Source organism: Lacerta agilis, chromosome Z, assembly GCF_009819535.1.
Source record: "Lacerta agilis isolate rLacAgi1 chromosome Z, rLacAgi1.pri, whole genome shotgun sequence".
Classification (NCBI taxonomy): domain Eukaryota; kingdom Metazoa; phylum Chordata; class Lepidosauria; order Squamata; family Lacertidae; genus Lacerta; species Lacerta agilis.
In genome coordinates this window covers 19,780,855-19,801,102 of record NC_046331.1, presented here as the reverse complement: position 1 = coordinate 19,801,102, position 20,248 = coordinate 19,780,855, and the positions used below count along the sequence as shown (strand labels likewise).

The window sequence follows — 20,248 nt, the reverse complement described above, 5'->3', positions numbered from 1 at the left end:
TTCCCCCCAGGCATCAGGGTGGCCAGTGTGAAAACAGGATGCTGGACAAGATGGGTCACTGGCCTGACACAGCAGGGCTCCTCTGATGTTCTTGTGCAAGTGTCCCTTCCATTCTGGGTCTCGGGCATTGCTGTTATTTGGGGCTTCTCTTAAATCTGAAGCAAAGCTCTTCAGTTGTCATTATGCCTCATTAGAGCACCAGAACCATTAAACTGAAAGAGCCAAGAACTCTGGGGATTCAAGCGCACTATAAAAGGAACTTTAGCAGCTGCCATCCTCCCCGTGCCTCCTGCACACACACAAACCCTAAAGGGAATAAAGATACAGTCCTCTGCCTGCAGACCAGTTAAAAGCAGCTTGTTGTGGTCTCTACGATGCTGGGTTCTAGGCACATTCAACACAAGGCCAGACTTCCCAGCATTTCTGCCACGTTGTTTGCAAAATGTTACTAAGTTAAATTTATCATTGACCACTGGGGCAAAGCTATCAGAACCGCCAGCAAAAGGTGATTACATTTCCTTCAACACCTGAAACCTGCAACTCTTGAATCATTTAAACCTCTGGACCATAGTGGAAAATGTCTTTCAGCCTGACGGCCTTATTTGCTTCTGGGCAACTTTCTGGGGCCCACATACCACTGGTGGGAGGGCTACAGGGAAAAATTGGCATAGCAAATGTGAACTTTATGAAAGTGCAGCAGGCTTGTTTCCTTACATATGCACAGACCTCAATCCAGGCAAGCAAAAGGCACTAAAGCAAGAGTTCAAGGAGATATGTTCCATTCAGTCAAGAAATCCCCCCCCGGGGGGGGGGGGGTACGCTGGCTGGTGCAGGTTGTAGTTTGGGTAAAGTTCAGAGGGCCATAGAGGCCTAGATGATCATGTTTGGCCCCTAAGCCCAAGACTCCACACTCCTGCTCTAGACAATGCCAGTATGAAAACCCAGTACCCACTGTACCTTGCTCCCCACCCCATGGCACTGCACTGTGAGTTGCTTCCTGAGGTTCCGGTACCTGTGCGCCCCCCCAAAAAAAACCAGATCATGTGGCAAGGCTGATTACATGTCATTTTCTTTGGATGAGTATTCCTCCAACATATGGTGGTATGATTAGGTGCAAAGATTCATTCAATAGATCTTATCCACGTGGTTGCAATATTCATACGTTCTGCACCACGAAAGCAGCAGGTAAGCGGTTGTGGATGTTTGTGAAAGCAAGACCAAGTTTCCCCATTTCTGGTACCAGTTTTTAATACAGTTTAAAAAAATAGTACCCATTAAAACAATCTTTGTTTTTTAAAATCTGACTAAACCTCAAAAGATTAGAGAAGCAGCAAGGTGTACAGGCAGCACATACTGCTCTACAGGGTGCACAGGATCATAGAAATGGTGTTCCTGGATCCAGCTCAGCTCAAGGCATAAATATATAGTATTAATCCTTCCTCTCTCACACACAAAATTCACAATGGCATTTTTATCTACTTGTCTCTAAATCCAGAAAAAAATTTGTGACCATGAATAAGAATGTAAACACTTGGGATACCTTTGTCTTGTTAGGATGGATATTTATTTTTTAATTGGTTTGAATCGCAAAAGTTCCATGAACTGTTCCTATGAACTGAATTGAAAGTTCTCCACAGCAATTAAAGCAAGTTATCTAGTAAACCTGCAAAAGAAAAGCTGCTCAAACTGAGCTTTACAGGGAGCTGTTGGAATGGATGAACTAACAAGATCATAATCCATATTCAGGTGCATCTCACAATACAATGGTACCTTGGCTCTCAAACAGCTTAGTTGTCAAACAAATTGGCTCCCAAACGCCACAAACCCAGAAGTGTTCCAGTTTGCGAAAGCTTTTCGGAAGCCGAACGTCCAAGGCAGCTTCCACTTGACTGCAGGAAGCTCCTGCAGCCAATCGGAGGCCACGCCTTGGGTTTCGAAAGGTTCTGGGAGTTGAACGGATAAAGTTTGAGAACCAAGGTAACAATGTACAGTGGTACCTCTAGTTATGAGCTTGATTTGTTCTGGAGGTCTGTTCTTAACCTGAAACTGTTCTTAACTAGGGGCATGCTTTTGCTAATGGGGCATCTTGCTGCCGCTGCGCTGTCGGCACACAATTTCCATTCTCATTCTGGGACAAAGTTCTCGAGGTAACTCTTCCAGGTTAGCAGTGTTTGTAACCTGAAGCGTTTGTGACTCGAGCTACCACAGTATAGGAAATGCAGATTTTGGGAAGTACGTTTGGCCATGATGTATATGTGTCATAGATATTAGTCTTTCAGGAACATTACTATTCAGACAAAGTTTATGGTTTATCAAAATCTTAGAGTCTCTGAAATCTCCCAATTTGGCACTGGTTAGCTATGTCAAGAGTTCCACTTGTGTTAGCAAAGCAGCACAACAGAAATTAATGCATTTTGGTCACTTTATTAAATCAGATATTAAATAGCTTTAACTACCAAACAGCACTTCGAATGGTGAAAACACAGATAGCGTATTGCCATACTTGAATGCTTCTCCTTAGAAACACGTTTCCAGTCCTTAATATATATTTTACAAAACAGCCTTATAAGAAGTGACATCTTTTCTACAGTACTCTTATGATATTTAATACACAACTGAAAAACTGTCTTAAAAACAAAGGCCAAGTCTTAACAGCTGTATGATTTCAGCAGCCAAAGCTGGTCAAGGGACTGAAACATTACTATGCAACTGGGACAAAAACATGTACAATATCACAATACTAAGCAAAAACGCTTTACATCCAAAGGAATAAACAGGTTACAAAAGGTGGAGAATTTAGCAGGCAAAACTGTATTACGAGCAACAATTTATCATCTTATATAAGCTATTTCAACTAGGTAAACATTCAAAACAAATATAAAAATGAGTTTTTTTAATAACTGGTGACATTTCTGTCATTAAATGTTGGTTAAATCTTGACGCTATACTAAAAAGCACGTTATTATGCTATATGCCAAGTGAGAAATATGTATGAAAAGTGGTCCTAGTTCAATGCTTCTTGTCTCCAAGACATCCTCATCCACACCAGTTGCCGTTTTTCTGTTGTTGTTGGGGTTGAGAAAAAGTGTTGTCTTTAAAAAGTTGGCCTAAAACTTTAAGTCTCCTGAGTTGATGTAAAAATGCCACTAATATTCCCAGCTCTATTTTACAAAATGTAGGAATATCTTGAGCAGCTACCATTTGCCTTCAAGAATTTGTCTCAAGGAATCTATTTTCACTTCTTCTGAAGCAAATATAGCAATCTTTGAGCATTTCCCTTCTCACCAAATTAAAGAAATGAATCACACCACTAGCTGAACAGGGGCTCAGGGTGTTTTCCCACTGTAAAAAAGAGCTGAAAACAGCAACTTAAGGTTAAATTTGCTGCAATGATAAGCTGTGATCCTATTACCAACCAAAGCATTTTCACTGCAAAATTGAATCTTTCCCAAAATTAGCATCACCTGGGTGCTGATTGATTCACTCAGAAAGGAGAAAAACTATTCTTCTAGAATGATTCAGAATTTTTATTATTATTAGTATTTATTTATTTATTTATTTATACCCTGCCTTTTTCTCTGACAGGGACTCAAGGCGCATTATAGATAAAAAATTTCAGACTACAAATTAGCAACTCTTTTGCTTTTTCAGTGGTGTGAATCCTACCTAGCGTTCATAAATCTCCAAAATAACCTTCTCCAATGCCTCATATGCACCTGTCATTTAATTTTATGACTGCATTGCAATAACTATATTTTCTTCTGGAGACATCAGCTAGACTAATGCAATAAAAAGATTTAGAGGGTCTTCATAAGCGGACTGAAAACGGACAACTATTCCACTTTCATATTGTAAAAGTAGCTGTTAATGAAGCGTAATTATTTGGAAATTTACTTCTTCCTCCAGCACAGAAACAAACAAACAAAAAACAAAAAAACCAAGCTGTTTCTTTCACTTTAATATTTACTGGTATATTTTTAGAAAAGGGGAAATAGTGTGGTAAAGGAATACAGGGTAAAATGAGCTTCTTATCTATAAAACAAGGAATTATCTCACAACTCTGACAGTACTGCAAACTGTGAAAGCACATTCCTTCATGTGGTTGAAAAGCAAATGGTTCTAGCCATTTCAAAACTGTTTACTGAAGATGGGCTCAATCCTAACCACTGCCACCATATTTGATTCCCAAAGTAACAGGAGTATATTTCTCTTAGCCCATCCACCACCATCCTACTGCCGGCAACAGGATGAGACACTAGCACCAGTATAAAGGAGTTTTAAAAATGTGCTTTGTATTGTAACCAGCACATAGTGGAAGTATACTGGTGAAGATAAAAGATTACTTGATATTATTCCATCACCTACATGAAATAAAAGTGGCAGAAGGCTAGAGGAAACAGCAACTTCTCAAGCTTTAACTTAAGGCTGCAGAGTTTCTAAAAAATCCTGCATGACTTGGAAATTTCAAAGCAGTAGTATTTAAAAATATTGCACTCAGTTCTGTTTTAAGATTATTTTAGAATTTTATGGTTTTTCCCCATCACAAATTCTAAGATTAGAATAAATTTCCGTGTCAGTTCTGTCTTTACACTTTTGTGAAAGATTATAAAAAGTTCCATAATTTGAGGAATCAACTTTAACAAAGAACTCAGCTGTGCACATTTGTGTGTGAGACAACCAAAATATACAGATCTGTGTTACTTCACTAAGTTTCTCCCATTTGACGGCTGTTTTATGGCTATTAACAGCAAGCATAGGAGTTTAAACAGGAAACCTGTACAGCCCCTAGTGTTATGGAAAGGACCTGTTTTCACTGAAAACAACTGGATATCTCCTGTACTCAACACATGTAAGAAGATTCTAGGCAACACGACTAAATATCCGGGGGGGGGGGGGGGTTATGTCTTATTAAAGCAAAGTGAATACATTACAATGGAACGTGCCGATTAAGCTGGGGTGTTTGTGGAAATCATTCGAACTATTTAAACAGTTGAGTTCTGTTAAGCCATTGATTCCTAAAAAAATAAAAAAGCTCTCTCTCACTCTGTGATTTTAACAATCCTTAAAAACTTTTAGTGCAAAATAATCACATTGATTTCCCTTGGGATGGTCCTGGGCCTTTGCCGCTCATTGGAAGAGGAGCCCGCTGCAAGGGGGGTGGGTGCTGCAATGCACCAGCAACAGATTGATACATCCCTCTCATATCTATCTGTTGGAAGTTGGAAGGATTCATAATCAAACCCGGCTTTGGCATCATTGCATGACTCATGGCTGCTTGCTGAGCCACGTGTTGCGCTGCTTGCTGGTAGGTCAGCTGCTGTGGCTGCTGTTGGCTGTACTGCTGATGGAGTCTTCTGCTCATCAGAATCCTCTGAACACAACCGATTAGCTGTAGAGGGAAAAGTGGAGCTGCTATAAGGGCGTGACCTGTCTCAATATTTTAACCTGAAATTTGATACTTGTTGCACTTCTACCACCATGACTAATGTGGTGGCATTTTCAAGCTAGTGGCTGGAGGCACCAGTTAGCAATACCATTTAGGACCACAGTCCCCTAATGACTTCACCCATTGTGTTGCAAGCAACCTTTATCTTGGTTGCCATGGGGGCAAGCATTCTCCTGTGAAATTGCTCCCATATATCAGTTACAACATTCTCTCCTCTAGTACCATTTTCCATCTCTCTACCCCCCGCCCCGTCCAGCCCCCTGAAAACTCTTTTGTGAATGACCAAGCTATTATTTTGTGGCAAACACCACATGAGAAAATACTTCCAGTCTGACAGAATGCCTTGGAAAAAAATTCAGGTTTTACAACATAACATGAAAAACCCTGCAAGACTGTACATAACACACATGTTAATTCCTTAGTGTTAAGAAGCACTGATTTCCAGCAAAAAGTATTTGCTTAGCAACGAAGTGAACTTGAAAAGAATACCAATAATGCCTGGTGCAAGACTATTTCAGTTCTGCTCATTCAATATTGTTTATATCTATTTCTAAAGAAACTGATTTTTCTTTCAGAAGTGCTATGAATTACCGTATTTTTCGCTCCATAAGACACACTTTTTTCCTCCTAAAAAGTAAGGGGAAATATCTGTGCGTCTTACAGAGCGAATGGTGGTCCCTGGAGCTGAATTGCCCAGGGGCCAAAAGAGGATCGTGCTTTTTATTTTACAAAGAGAAAAGGGGGTGTTGAAAGGATCCGCTCAGCAGCTGATCAGCAAGAGATCGGGAGAGAGATAAGAGCCCTGGCTCCCTTTTAGCCCCGCCCCCTTTGCCCGGGCCTCCATTGTTGAATGTGCTGCAGAGGGAGGTTGTTTGTTTCCCCAGCAACATGTGACAGGCTGATTAGATTATCTGTCTGGAAACTGTAGAAAAGGCTCCCTTTCCTTTAGAAGCTGCAGAAATGTGAGTTGAAGCCCATAAAAATGGGGCTTTTCCTCTTTGCTTTTCCCCTTTGCAAAAGGGGCTTTGCTTTTCCCCCTTTGCAAAAAAGCTGCAAAAATTTTAGCTGATCCTCAAAAAAAACAGGGCTTTTCCCTTTGCAAAAAGAGCTGCAAAACTTTTAGCTAATCCTCAAAAAACAGGGCTTTTAGAGGAGGAAAACCAGAAAAAATATTTTTTTATCTTGTTTCCTCCTCTAAAAACAAGGTGCGCCCTATGGTCCGGTCTAGTGTGCCCTATGGAGCGAAAAATACGGTATATTGACTTTATACTGACCATCAAGGTCTGCATAGTACTTTTAAAATAAAATAGAGAATGAAACAAATTTCCTTGTTGCAGTAGTATTTATATAGAATAATAATTACTACTACTACTACTACTACTACTACTCCACCCTTCATCTGTAAATCTTAGGCTGGTTCAAAGCATAAAAATACAAGAACAAAACCAAAATACATAATAAAAGAAAAAGAAGAAAAAAATATCCTCCACCCCCTACCCCAAGGGCTCAACAAACAGATTATCTCACAGATTCTTACCACAGCCTTGTCAAGGTAGGGCAGCATAACTATCTTCATATTACAGGGGGGTGGGTGGGTGGAGGATGAAAGCAAGTTCTCCCCCCCTCCACCGAGCATTACATGACAACAGGGGTGAGATAGGAACTAGGAACTGCCCAACTCACTGCTCACTCATTTACACAGTATGCTATACTAGCTCTCATTCTATTTTCCCTTTTTTTAAAAATTGGTTTTCAAAAATTTATGAACATACAGTAATTTTTCCCCATTCCATCACCCTTTCCAGTTTGTGCTATAAGTAATTGTGCCACTACCAGAAAAAACGAGTTACTTGTATAATAAAGCAAGCTGGTATTCTGCAAAGGTCGTTAATAAACCCAAATTTATATTACACTGTACTTACTGAATTGTAATATTACTTATTTCAACAAATACTCCTTCCAGAATGCTTGTAGTAGTTCACAAGTCCATCACATATGGAATGTTGTACCAGTGGCCCTGCATCCTCTCCGGCAAGCTGGTGAATATGTTTTATGTAACTATGTCTTAAGGGCGATAGACGCCATCTATAAATTGGCTTAAAGAGTATTCTCTTGTGTGGGTTGATACGGATTTTAAAAGGTTTTTTTTGCCCACAGATTGTTCCAGTCAGCTTCTTCAATTTTAGTGCCTAGGTCAGTTTACCAAAATTGTTTAGTAGCTGAACATTGCTCAGTGGCCAGGACACTGAGTATTTTATGTAGTGTCAGAAGAATTTTTTGGGGAATGCTCAGTTGTATTTAGAAATATTTTTTCAGAAGATGCCATGATGTGAGTGCTTGGGATTTAATTGCTTGGTTTGAAATAAAATGTATATAACCTGGTGTGTGAATAGCTAGTTCACATTGTACCCTCTCGTTTTTTCCATAATTTGGTCTGCTGTAATAGAGTTATCCTTTTTATAGCCAAACTGTATACGCCTTTTTCTTTTTTCACATCAATTTGGGTTTGTTTTTTTAGGTGAGTAGATGGAAGGATGCAATGCAATTGGGATTAGAGGTGATATAGGTAAAGGTAAAGGGACCCCTGACCATCAGGTCCAGTCGTGTCCGACTCGGGGGTTGCGGCGCTCATCTCGCTCTATAGGCCGAGGGAGCTGGCATTTGTCTGCAGACAGCTTCTGGGTCATGACTAAGCCGCTTCTGGCGAACCAGAGCAGCGCACGGAAACGCCATTTACCTTCCCGCCGGAGTGGTACCTATTTATCTACTTGCACTTTGACATGCTTTCGAACTACTAATGGTGAGATAGGTGGGGCTAATTTGAAGACCCAGTATCATCAGATTTTCAATTCTGTTGTTATAACTAGCTCTCAATCTTGAGTGATATAAAGTTCCTCTTTTCTTTAAAACTAAAAAAAAAGTAACCTTTTCAGTACTTTTGTTGTTGTTGTTTAGTCGTGTCCGACTCTTCGTGACACCATGGACCAGAGCACGGTAGGCACTCCTGTCTTCCACTGCCTCCCGCAGTTTGGTCAAACTCATGTTGGTAGCTTCAAGAACACTGTCCAACCAAACTCACTTGAACAATACCTGTGCATGACATCTTTTTTTCTGCAGCAGGATTTCATGGCAAGGTGATAAACACCCAGCTCTCACCATGCTAAATCTAAGCTGCTAAAAAAGAGCTGGTGCAGATTAGGAGCAAGAACGGCAAGCTGCATCACGCCATGTAAATTACAGCTCAAGCAACTGCATGGATGCCTCTTTTTGCAACTGAGACCTAAGGAGGTATAAGATTGATATCCACAATGCTAATAAAGGACTTGTAAGCACTTGGGGTGGGATAAATCAGTTAATAGCTCCCCTTTTCAAATGTGCTTCTACATTACTGCCCTGTTTGTTGTTTCCATGTGTCTATCTGAATCAAGTAGTGTTTGTGAGTCTTACCATCTGCTGCTTTGTCAGGACATCATTATAGATGGCCTCCCGGCGCTTAACATCCAACTCCTGGGTTGCTTGTCGGCTTAGAGCTAAAGACTGGACCTGGGACTCTGTGAGCGTCAGATTCTCCTTCCACTGCAAACGAAACACAACATAAGGCTTTAGCAGTGGTTCTTATAGAGCCTCAATTTGTCCTGAAATGTGTCAGCAGAGAGTTTTTGCCTTGAAAATACAGCAACTCAGCTTTCAAAAAATGTTCTAAAATAAATCTGCTGAGACACTGCAACAGACTGCTCTGGCTGAAGTCAGGCATAATATTGGTCCCTGGGATTTTTCCTTCATGTGCAGGTTTTGTCCATCCATATATTCTTCACCTCTACTTGAGTGTCTTGTTTGGTAGTAATGCTGTAGAGAGGGAAGGGGTGGTGCTCGTTCCAGGTCAACAGCTGCAGAAGGGCTGCTTGGAGGTCAGAGGCACCCACCTTGGATAAGACATGTGAGAACAGGTGAGAGCAAGGTGTCCCAAAGGTATTGCATATCAGATGGAGAAGGCAAACTGAAAGACGGGAGGAAAAGTAATGGTTCTCTGGGTAATCTACCATTTCCTCAATGATTATGCCTGCTGAATGTACCATGGCTACGATTCTAAAGAGGATCTAGGGTTCTAAAGTGCTCTGTTAGGTACCTCTCTGACCTCAGCATGTCCAACAGATATGCGGAATTTTCCCCTTTGAATGACAGCTGGTAGATTGGGGGGAGGGAAGGTAAGAAGGGAGAGAGTACAAATTGCAAAGGGATAAGGACTATTTGGAAATGCAAGTATCTGGTATTCTGCAGAAATGTAAACAGAGTTATTTTTATTAAGCTGCTCATAAAAATAAGCATTCATAAAAATTAAAGTAGACCATCCTGATACAAAATTATGCAAATACAGTTTCAGTTCATAATATAATATAAATCCTAAATCTTTTACAAATTGGAAATGGCATATTTTGCTTGGCTGCTGACAGGATGCTGGTTTAGTATCATTTTAGCACAAACCTTATTTATGAAGTTCTCTCCCCCCCCAATATATATAAATATATATTTTATATGTCATCTATTAAAATAAGTGCCAGAGGTGACAATCATTGTCTACAACAATCTTAACATACATTTATGTACAACCCACAACCTGCAACTCCAAACCATTTAATAGTTAACTGAATACTATGTGATACTATAACATAAATCAGTTTAGAAGAGGTTATTTGGCCAAGACAATAAAGAAACAAATTAATGGAGTCATCTTACACAGGCCTCCCTGAAAGTAAGTTCCACCAGATACAGTATAGTTTATAAGTAAATGACCATAGGACTGGGCTTTTTAAATGCCTGAAACAGATTGCTTCCTCACAGCACTGTAGCCAATTGATTAATCTGCAATCTCAGTATTACTGAAGGAGGGGGGGGGGCAATACTGCAAGCTATAATCAGCATTTGATGCAGTTCTCTGAAATGTATACAAACTCAGATCAAAAATGGCTCTTATCACCAGTGAGTTTACTTACTATACTGGAAATGATGTCTTCAAGGGGTTGAATTCTTGCTCCAGTAACATTGTTGGTAGCTTCCAAAACTTTTTCTCTGCCTTGATTAATGAGGTCCTGCAAGAAAAGTATGATTAAGAGTGGCTGAATAACTATAGATTAAGATATCTACAAATACAGTGAAATTCCATTCCTACGTAGCTTCTTTATAATGCTTCCATATGATACAACTACAGTGTCCAATCACATACATACTGTGGGGCTACTGAATGGAAAATAATTTCAAACACTACTGTGTTTGTCTCTTTTTAAAAAATATTTTTATTATGCTTTTCAACGTTACAATTAAACGAAAACATCAAGAGAAAAAATAAATAGAAATAAAAATTATGAACAAATTACATTTCTTTGTCATTGTTTTGTCCTTATCTACGCTTATACTCCGCCGAGTATTGTGACTTTGGTTTTTTGACTTCTCTTCATTCTCTTCATTTTTGACTTCTCTTCATTCTTACGCTTTGCTTATTCTCACGTTTCCATTAATTTATATATTTTGCTTTAAGTTTAAAAATATATTACACTGTCACAATGCAAGTATTTCATCAAATCCTGTTGGTGTTACCATATTTTTACAATGATTTTTTAGATATCCAATAAATTTACTCCAATCTCCTATAACCTTTTGATCACTTTGGTCTCTTATTCTTCCTGTCATTTTGGCTAATTCTATATAATCTAGTAATTTTACTCTCCACTCTTCAATTGTTGGTAGATCCGGTGTTTTCCATTTTTGGGCTAACAACATTCTAGCTGCTGTGGTGGCGTATAAAAACAACCTCTGGTCTTTTTTTGTGACTTCCTGTCCCACCATACCTAGTAAAAAAGGCTTCTGGTATTTTATGAAACGTATATTGTAACATCTTTTTCAACTCGTTATATATTGATTCCCAATATTGCTTTACCTTTTCACACCCCCACCACACATGGTAAAAATCCCCATCTTGCGTCTTACACTTCCAACACTTCTTGCTTCCTGTTCTATACATTTTTGCTAATTTTGTCGGTGTAATATACCAACGGTACATCATTTTCATCAGGTTTTCTTTTAACACAACACATGTCGTGAATTTAATATGATTCCATAGTTTATGCCACATATCAAATTGAATATTGTAACCTAAATCAACCGCCCATTTTATCATTGCTTCTTTCACTAATTCGTCCTTTGTATACCACTCCAATAAAAATTCATACATTTTTGTCAATAATTTCCCATTTCCTTCTACTATCTCAATTTGGAATTTTGACTTATTTTTTTTCAAAACTGCATTTCCTTTTATCATCATTAAATATGTCATACACCTGTCATACATCATTAAAGAGCCATAGAATAAGGAAAATCTCGAAGGAAGATCAAGAGAAAATGAATGCAAGGCTCCGGGTCCAGATGGTTTGACGGCGAAATATTACAAAGAACTGGTAGGTCAGCTGAGCCCAACTTTATTAGATGTAATGAACAATACCTTAATGAGAAAGAAGATACCGAAACAATACCTCATGGAAAGAAGATACCGAAACAGGACACAGATTTATTAGATGTAAAAAATTATCGCCCAATTTCTTTATTAAATTTGGACTATAAATTATTCACAAATATTTTTGCAAATAGATTAAAAAATGTTTTAAACAAAATGATACACAAGGATCGATCAGGCTTTCTACCAAGACGGCAAATGAAGAACAACGTAAGGATCATTGTGGATATAATTGAATATTTAGAAATGAGAATAAACAAAAAGGCCGCGTTAGTTTTTATAGATGTGGAGAATTGTTTTGTAGTTGGGTATTTGACTCTCCAGATATCTACAAGTTCTAGATTATCAGTTAGCGAAAAGGTTTTGGGTAATTTTCCCTGTGCCACATTCCTCTTTCTTGCGGATCTGTCTATTGTTGGGTTTACTACTCCGTTTAGGTCTCCCATCATAATTATTCTTTGATCCATATAGTCAAATAAAGTCTCTTCTAGGGTTCTATAAAATTCTGCCTTTTTATGATTTGGTGCATATACCCCCACAATTAACAATTTCTCTCCCTGGAATACCATCTGTACTATTATCACTCTTCCCTCCTCATCTTTATAAATCAGTTTCAGTTCATATTTCTCCTTGATATAAATCATGACCCCACGTTTTTTGGATGGTCCCGCAGCTACAAAATCTTCTCTCAATTTTTTGTTTGATAAATTTATCAAAGATCTACAATTGACAAAAAAAAAATGGTATGGCAAAAGAAAAATCTAGATTCAAAAAAGAAGTACTCCAAAGCAAGGGGAAACATATCTCACATATTTACAATATATCGTTAGAATGGGATCTAAAAGAGGAGGAGGTAAAATCTGTGATGGTGAGGTGGGCCCAGGATTTCGGATATATTAATGGAACAGTGGGAAAGACTGTGGCGGGTGGACATAAAATTTACCGCCTGCTACAATCTAAGAGAGCATATATTAAAAATGATGTATAGGTGGCACCTCACCCCAGAAAAAATAGTTAAAATGTATAGAAATGGATTCCCATTGTGTTGGAGGTGTGGAAACGAAAATGGGTCTTATAAACATATGTGGTGGACGTGTCCAGCAATAAATAACTATTGGAACCAGATTTACGAAGAACTAAAAAAGTTGACAAAAATTATGTTCAAAAAAAGACCAGAAATGTTCCTGCTAAGTATTCTGCCAGAGGAAATCAAAAAGGAGAAAAGAGTATTATGCATGTATGGCACCACAGCAGCGAGAATGCTAGTGGCCAGGAATTGGAAAAGCAAGGTTATACCAACTATAGCCGATTGGCAAAACCTAATGATAGAATACTTACAGTTAGCCAAAACAACGGGTAAAATAAGAGGACAGATGATCCAGGAAATTTGGAGAGAATGGAGGATATTTAAAGAATACCTAATGGAAAGTGGTTTAAACGGAATCCTAGAAGCAGACCTACCGTATTTTTTGCTCCATAAGACGCACTTTTTTCCTCCTGAAAAGTAAGGGGAAATGCCTGTGCGTCTTATGGAGCGAATGGTGGTCCCTGGAGCTGAATTGCCCAGGGGCCAAAAGAGGATCATGCTTTTTATTTTACAAAAAGAAAAGGGGGTGTTGAAAGGACCCCGCTCAGCAGCTGATCAGCAAGAGATCGGGAGAGAGATAAGAGTCCGGCTCCCTTTCAGCCCCGCCCTCCTTTGTTGAATGTGCTGCAGAGGGAGGTTGTTTGTTTCCCCAGGACATGTGACTGGCTGATTAGATTATCTGTCTGGAAACTGTAGAAATGGCTCCCTTTCCTTAAGATTTTTCAGAAATGTGAGTTAAACCTCATAAAAATGGGGCTTTTCCTCTTTGCTTTTCCCCCTTTGCAAAAGGAGCTTTGCTTTTCCCCCTTTGCAAAAAAAGCTGCAAAACCTTTAGCTGATCCTCGAAAAAAAACCCAACCAGGGCTTTTCCCTTTGCAAAAAAAGCTGCAAAACTTTTAGCTGATCCTAAAAAAAGCCTTTTGCCTTTGCAAAAACAGCTGCAAAACTTTTAGCTGATCCTCGAAAAAAAAACCAACCAGGGCTTTTCCCTTTGCAAAAAAAGCTGCAAAACTTTTAGCTGATCCTAAAAAAAAGCCTTTTGCCTTTGCAAAAACAGCTGCAAAACTTTTAGCTGATCCTCAAAAAAAAAAAACCCCACAAAAAAGGGCTTTTAGGGGAGGAAAACCAGAAAAATATTTTTTTCCCTTGTTTCCTCCTCTAAAAATGAGGTGCGCCCTATGGTCCGGTGCGTTCTATGGAGCGAAAAATACGGTAGATTGAATCTTAGTAATTAAATGGAGAGTATGAGAAGACAATAAGAGCAAAGAAAGAGAACTACAACTGTACGTTATGTTAAATAAATAAAACAAGAAACACAAAAAGGATAATTGGAAGTTTTGAGAATGAATGACATGAAGTGTTGTAAGATAGGTGAGAATAAATGTGTGTATGTAAGATGTTTGAAGGTTATAAATGTAATGTATGTATGTAATTATGTTTGTTAATGTTTGATGATGTTTTATTTGTTATGATTTTAATCAATAAAGAGATATATTTTAAAAAAATTGTTTGATAAAAAAATTTATGTTTTTTTGCGACATGTGTTTCCTGTAGACAAATAACATCTAATTTTTGTTTGATCAAAACATGTCCCACTTTATTTCTCTTGACTTTATTATTTAATCCATTTATATTCCAAGATAGTAATCTCAGGGTCATAATTTATACAATTTATAAAAAATTTCACTTAAGCACTTTATTTGATCTTTTTCTTTTCCTTCTCACTACTGTGTTTCTCAATAATATGACTACGTACGGCATCCTCAGCATGAAGCAACTATCATGTTAATGGTATTTGAAACTTTCCCACCTACCTCAAGCTGCTGGTTGCTCATAGCGGACAATGCTGCCAAATTGAAAGGAATATATGGAGCCTGAGCATTAAAGTTGGTGGGGAACATGTTTGCCCCCATTGGCATGTTGAAACGCATCGTCAGGCCCTGAAAAACAGAGGTAGCTCTTCTGAGTATTCAAAGCTGAAGGTTTGAGAATATATGACTAGCACTCACCTGAATAGTAGATATGTATTGCCAGTTTTTAATAATGTTTTATTATGCTTTTATATTTGTTGGAAGCCACCCAAGTGAAATGGGCATGGTACAAATAAAATAATAAGAATAAGATTACTACTAGGTTAGGCTCTGGCACCATCTCCTTGAAGAATGTAGGAGTGTAGTTTAGGAAATAGGCTGCTACCTTTCTCAGTTCTGCAGACTCACCAAGCACAAGTAGACATCAGTCATCACAATATTGCTTATTTCAATAAACCAAACCAAAATTTTGGGAGGGCTTTCTAGTAATTGGAGGGGTAAGGAGATGTTTTTTACAGATAGCAATGGGTAACACTTATTTTTCTGGAAATATGGTGTGCAGTTTTATTTAAGCCCCAAACCAAATGTGTGAAATCATAGTAAATGCATTAACAAGGCACTGAAATAATATATTCAGAAATGGGGCATGAAGCATTCCTGATTTTTACTTATCTTTATTTTGCCTGTGTCTTCCTTCCTGTGCAGTTTATATGGAGCAGTGCTTCATTGCCAATCCAGTCAATAACAAATTAGCAGTATTGGGGTAGGGCAATGAAAACAATAAGAGCTTTTCACATTTAACAACCAAACTGCACAAGGATTCCTCTAGCAAATGCATTTTTTGATCACAGGCCAAATCCATCTACTAAAGTCTGTCCATACTGGAAATTCAAGGTTCCTGTTTTCTGAGGTATACTTCTTGCCCAAACATACTGAAGATGCAGAACAATTGTCTGAGTCAGAGAACGAAATTGCTCTAAATCTGCACTAAATGGCTTAAGGCATCCTACCTTCTTTTCAGCTTCATATTCATCCCAAGCAGCCTTCCTCTCTTCTTCAGTCAATTCTTCTTCCTCTTTATGGTCCAAGAGGGAATCATGTTCATGATAGCCCACTATATGTTCTTTGCAGATCTGGAGGAGTTCAGCTAGAATTGTATCCTGGTAAATAAAAATGCCAGAACATTCAGTAAGCATATATAAAAATTATTTAATGGCAAGTGGTGGGTCCTGGGGCATGCTTCTCATAAGGGGATATTAAAGCAGCGGAAGGAGGAAAGTTTGTTTCCTCAGGAGTCTTATTTCTATGGCCCAATCAAGCTTTTGGTGAAATTTAGTTTCTGAATTACAATTTGGTTCTCTCCACCCCCACCCCACCCCGGGGGGAATGCAGTTTTTCACTGTGCAATTGCACTCCTGCCCACCGCAGAGACCTGGGCATCCAGTCTCAAAGCTGATTCCAGGAGCACACCCAAACTGTGAACCTGTGTCAGTGGGGAGGTGTTACAGAGCTAACAGGACAAATAGGCACCTTGTCCTCAGGTGAAATATAACCTCCACTTTTAAGTCACAAAGCCCCAAACACATCCATAGAATAAAACTGATCACAAAGCATAGCAGTAACTGGGAAGAACAGAAAACTATAGTAGTAAAACTATGTAGATGGAAGTTGAAAAAAGGCCAGATTCAAAAATTAAATTAGCACAAAGGAGCTCTCTTCCATGCTACGTAAGAGGACTAAAAATGGCTGGAGAGTTCTCAGACATGCATTTGCCTTGGTTCCTATGGTAACAATACTGCTGAATACAGTGCAATTTAATCCATATATACCATGCCAATGGAGTCATCAAAATGTGGTTTAAATTATATGCAACTGGGTAGATCTGCATTTCTTTGTCTGAAATGCAACTTGTATTCAATAAAGGTCAAGGCTTCAAAGGTAAAAACTTCATAAACTATTTATTGATGGTCTCCCACAATTCAAAATGCACATTTAATGAAGGAATTTGTGTAAAGATTTATTTCAAAAATGTAAAATATCTTTGCTAGAAGATACTGTTCTCTACATTTATGTCACAAATGGCTTTTTTAACAGTATCGTACAAAATCTCTTAATGTTTTCAAATCTGTACAATAAAAAATTCCAAGTTTCAGTATAAAGACAGCTTGAGCAAAAGGAACAATGTGTGTAGAAAAGTCAGAACCACAAAAGTACCTCACTAACAAGTTCAGCTTTGGGACACAATGTATGTCCATCTTTTAAAGCCAATTTCTTAAAAGTTGCCCCCCAAAATCATCTCTATTTTCCAACTTTTTTCCTCCCCCCCCCCCCAAAATCTGATTTTTTCATAAATACAATGTCCCAAGAAAGCTTTCAAGTTGTGTTCTTTCAATTTTCCTTTAAGCACGGGATAAAAATGTTTACTTTTTCAGTTATTTTTTCAGTTGAGATATCATTTTAGATACTTCTCACCTAGTGAGTTCATGAACCAATCTGAAAGTTGTCCAATAACTTCAAGCTCATAATCTTAAGCAGCACACTGCAACATCTCTATTTAACACAAAGGTAGGCAACGAAACCAACCTGCCAAAATATTCCATCTTCTAACTGATGAGTGAGAGAAACTTGTTGGGTGCAATACAGATCAGAGAATGTAACATTAATTATGTAAGTTATATAATTTCACCATAGCAGATAACAAGATGAATAATGCATTTTGGCAACAAATACAGTTTAGAGTGTAAAGTTATGCCTTCTCAACATCTCTACTCAACAAAACCTCAACAACCACCCACCAATATGCCCCGATAAAACATTTCTTAATTAATAAAATATATATATTAAAAAACATTTATTAATGTTTGCATGATTCTTGAAACATTGTTTCAATGAACTCATCAATAAACACCTCAATATTGATAGGAATATTGTTTACTGATGTGAATTGCACTCAGCAAGTCTCCCTTCTTTTCAAAGCAAAGAAAACACAATGCAAATAGTTTTGTTTTTAAAAAAATTCCCACAACCAATTACATATCATCTGCAGAGTGAAAGCATCAACCTCAAATACCCCCTCATTTGCTGGATTGATTTCCATTCCAGACATGGTACAAATAAATGAACTTTGGCAATTTTTGCTCTTTTTGGAATTTTTGCAATTCATCAACATCTACCGGTATACTGTTCAGTACTATACCACATTAAGCAATATCTGATTTCTTTATCGCACACTGTGGTGTAACATCAGTACTTATGGAACTAAACTAGGAGGCTGGGAGTCATGACCTTTTATATTCAATTTACTTTTACCGAAGTGACCAAATAAGGGTCAAAACAGTGAATCTAAAAGGCTGAAATTTTTGTTCTTGTATAGATAGAAAAAATGTATACACTGATTCATCAGGGCATTTTATTCAAGGAGCAATCTCCCAGGACTCAAAAATTAGCAGGCAATAAAAGCCAACAAGAGTTCCAAGGAATGTTCAATATGGACAGGCACTGAGACATTGTTAGGTAGCTCTCTTGGTCAGGCAGCAATAAATCAAAATGAATGAAATGAAGTATTTCAGAGTTCCTATTGTACAATTGAGGACCCAGGTGTTAAAAAAGGAAACTTGGCAGAGATAGCCAAGCCAGCTAAATAAATCCTCCAGGAAATGAATCCTCATACACATCTGAGAACATTATTAAGCCATTATGAAACTAAGAAGCTGGATGCTCTGCAATCCCACGAATGAGGCAAGAGTGCAACCCTTCACACTTTGAGGCACTTGTCATGGGAGTGACTTGCAAAAACCACTGTTATGTGGAAAGCAGTCCAGGGATTAGCAGCAGAATGATGACTCCATTTCATTATTTTTCTCAGGTCACGCCTTTTATTCTGGTGGAGATTTTGTAATGCTAATCCATCCCCTATTTCCTACTTCAATTTCACAGTGCCAAATTTGCAGATGAAATGCCTGGACTTAGAAAATGCAATGTAGAAAGAAGCCCTGATTTGTCCAATTTCTCCTACTCTCTGGTTCATCCAATCTTGCCCCCTCCCTCCCTGCCTAGTTTCTGCCTGGAAATGGTGGCTGCCTACTATCAAACAAGCAAGAAAATAAGGAAGTGAGTAAACTCCTGATGTTCCGAGTTTATAATGAGGATTAGGCAAAATTCCTTTTCACATAGTGAGCAAGTGGATCGGGACCTGCATGTACTGCTCAAGACAGACAGAAGGGCTATAAAGATCCTTGGTTTCATTCTGCATAACAATTCATATTTACTCCCTGCTTCCCCCACAAAAATGCACATTAACTTACTTTTGGTAACATAGGTGTATCCCTTTTTTTCTTCTTTTCTGAATTAGGATCATCCAACAAGTCTGGCTCAAAAGTATACAACTCAGTGAGTTCATTCATGGTAAAGTGGCGTTCAACCTGTTGCTGATCAACCACCCGGAAAGATAGTGACTGTTTAGTTACTTGACGATCATAGATCTTGTCTTCCATTGTTCCCTTTAAAACAAAAATACATTACAATTTAGGGATGCGGGTGGCGCTGTGGATTAAACCAGAGCCTAGGGCTTGCTGATCGGAAGGTTGGTGGTTCGAATCCCCACAATGGGGTGAGCTCTCGTTGCTTGGTCCCTGCTCCTGCCCAACTAGCAGTTCAAAAGCACACAGTGCAAGTAGATAAATAGGTACCGCTCCACAGGGAAGGTAAACGGTGTTTCCACGCACTGCTCTGGTTCGCCAGAAAGCGGCTTAGTCATGCTGGTCACATGACCCAAAAGCTGTACGCCGGCTCCCTTGGCCAGTAAAGCGAGATGAGTGCCGCAACCCCCAAGTCGTCCGCAACTGGACTTAATGGTCAGGGGTCCCTTTACCTTTACATTACAATTTATGTCCGCACGCACACTTGAAGAGACCCCAACCACCAACCCAGAGTTCCCTCAAGCTCTCTGCCGCTGTTTTGCAACACACACACACACACACAACCCACTGCTGATAAAAGGGATACTCAATGAAGCTGGTTGGCAGTAGTTTCAAGACAAAAGAAAATACTTAACTCAGCTGATGCAAAAATATGCCATTATTTCAGACCTTATTGAATGCAAGGCAGCAAGTAAGTAAATTATAAAAAAATGAAAAACCTTTCAGAATTCACTGCAACAAAACATGTAGTGGCGGCTGCTGGTTCAGATGGCTTTAAAGGGGGAATATGACAAATGCATGGATAATTGGATGGAACCTCTATCTTTAGAGGTACTGCACCACTGAGTTGCTGGAAGGCAACTTTTGTGTGCGTCTGCTAATATTTCTGAGAATGTCAAGTCACACAGCTTGAAAGAATATACAGTGGTACCTCAGTTTACGAACTTAATCCGTTCCAGAGGTCCGTTCTTAAACCGAAAC

At 38.7% G+C, this 20,248-nt stretch overlaps 1 protein-coding gene across 3 annotated transcripts in view; it reads right to left on the bottom strand.

The window, feature by feature from the left end:
- Window positions 1-4,998: 4,998 nt before the first annotated feature.
- The window catches only part of ATRX (ATRX chromatin remodeler), a 91,970-nt gene continuing 76,720 nt past the window's right edge, over window positions 4,999-20,248 (bottom strand). For all 3 annotated transcript variants that reach the window (XM_033137008.1, XM_033137007.1, XM_033137006.1), the window contains 6 exons: window positions 19,154-19,348; window positions 15,860-16,009; window positions 14,853-14,978; window positions 10,438-10,533; window positions 8,894-9,022; window positions 4,999-5,389 (listed from right to left, as the gene is read on the bottom strand). In XM_033137008.1, coding sequence (XP_032992899.1) covers window positions 5,087-5,389; window positions 8,894-9,022; window positions 10,438-10,533; window positions 14,853-14,978; window positions 15,860-16,009; window positions 19,154-19,348 — 999 coding nt within the window. In that variant the 3' untranslated portion in view covers window positions 4,999-5,086. The remainder of the gene's footprint in view (window positions 5,390-8,893; window positions 9,023-10,437; window positions 10,534-14,852; window positions 14,979-15,859; window positions 16,010-19,153; window positions 19,349-20,248) is intronic.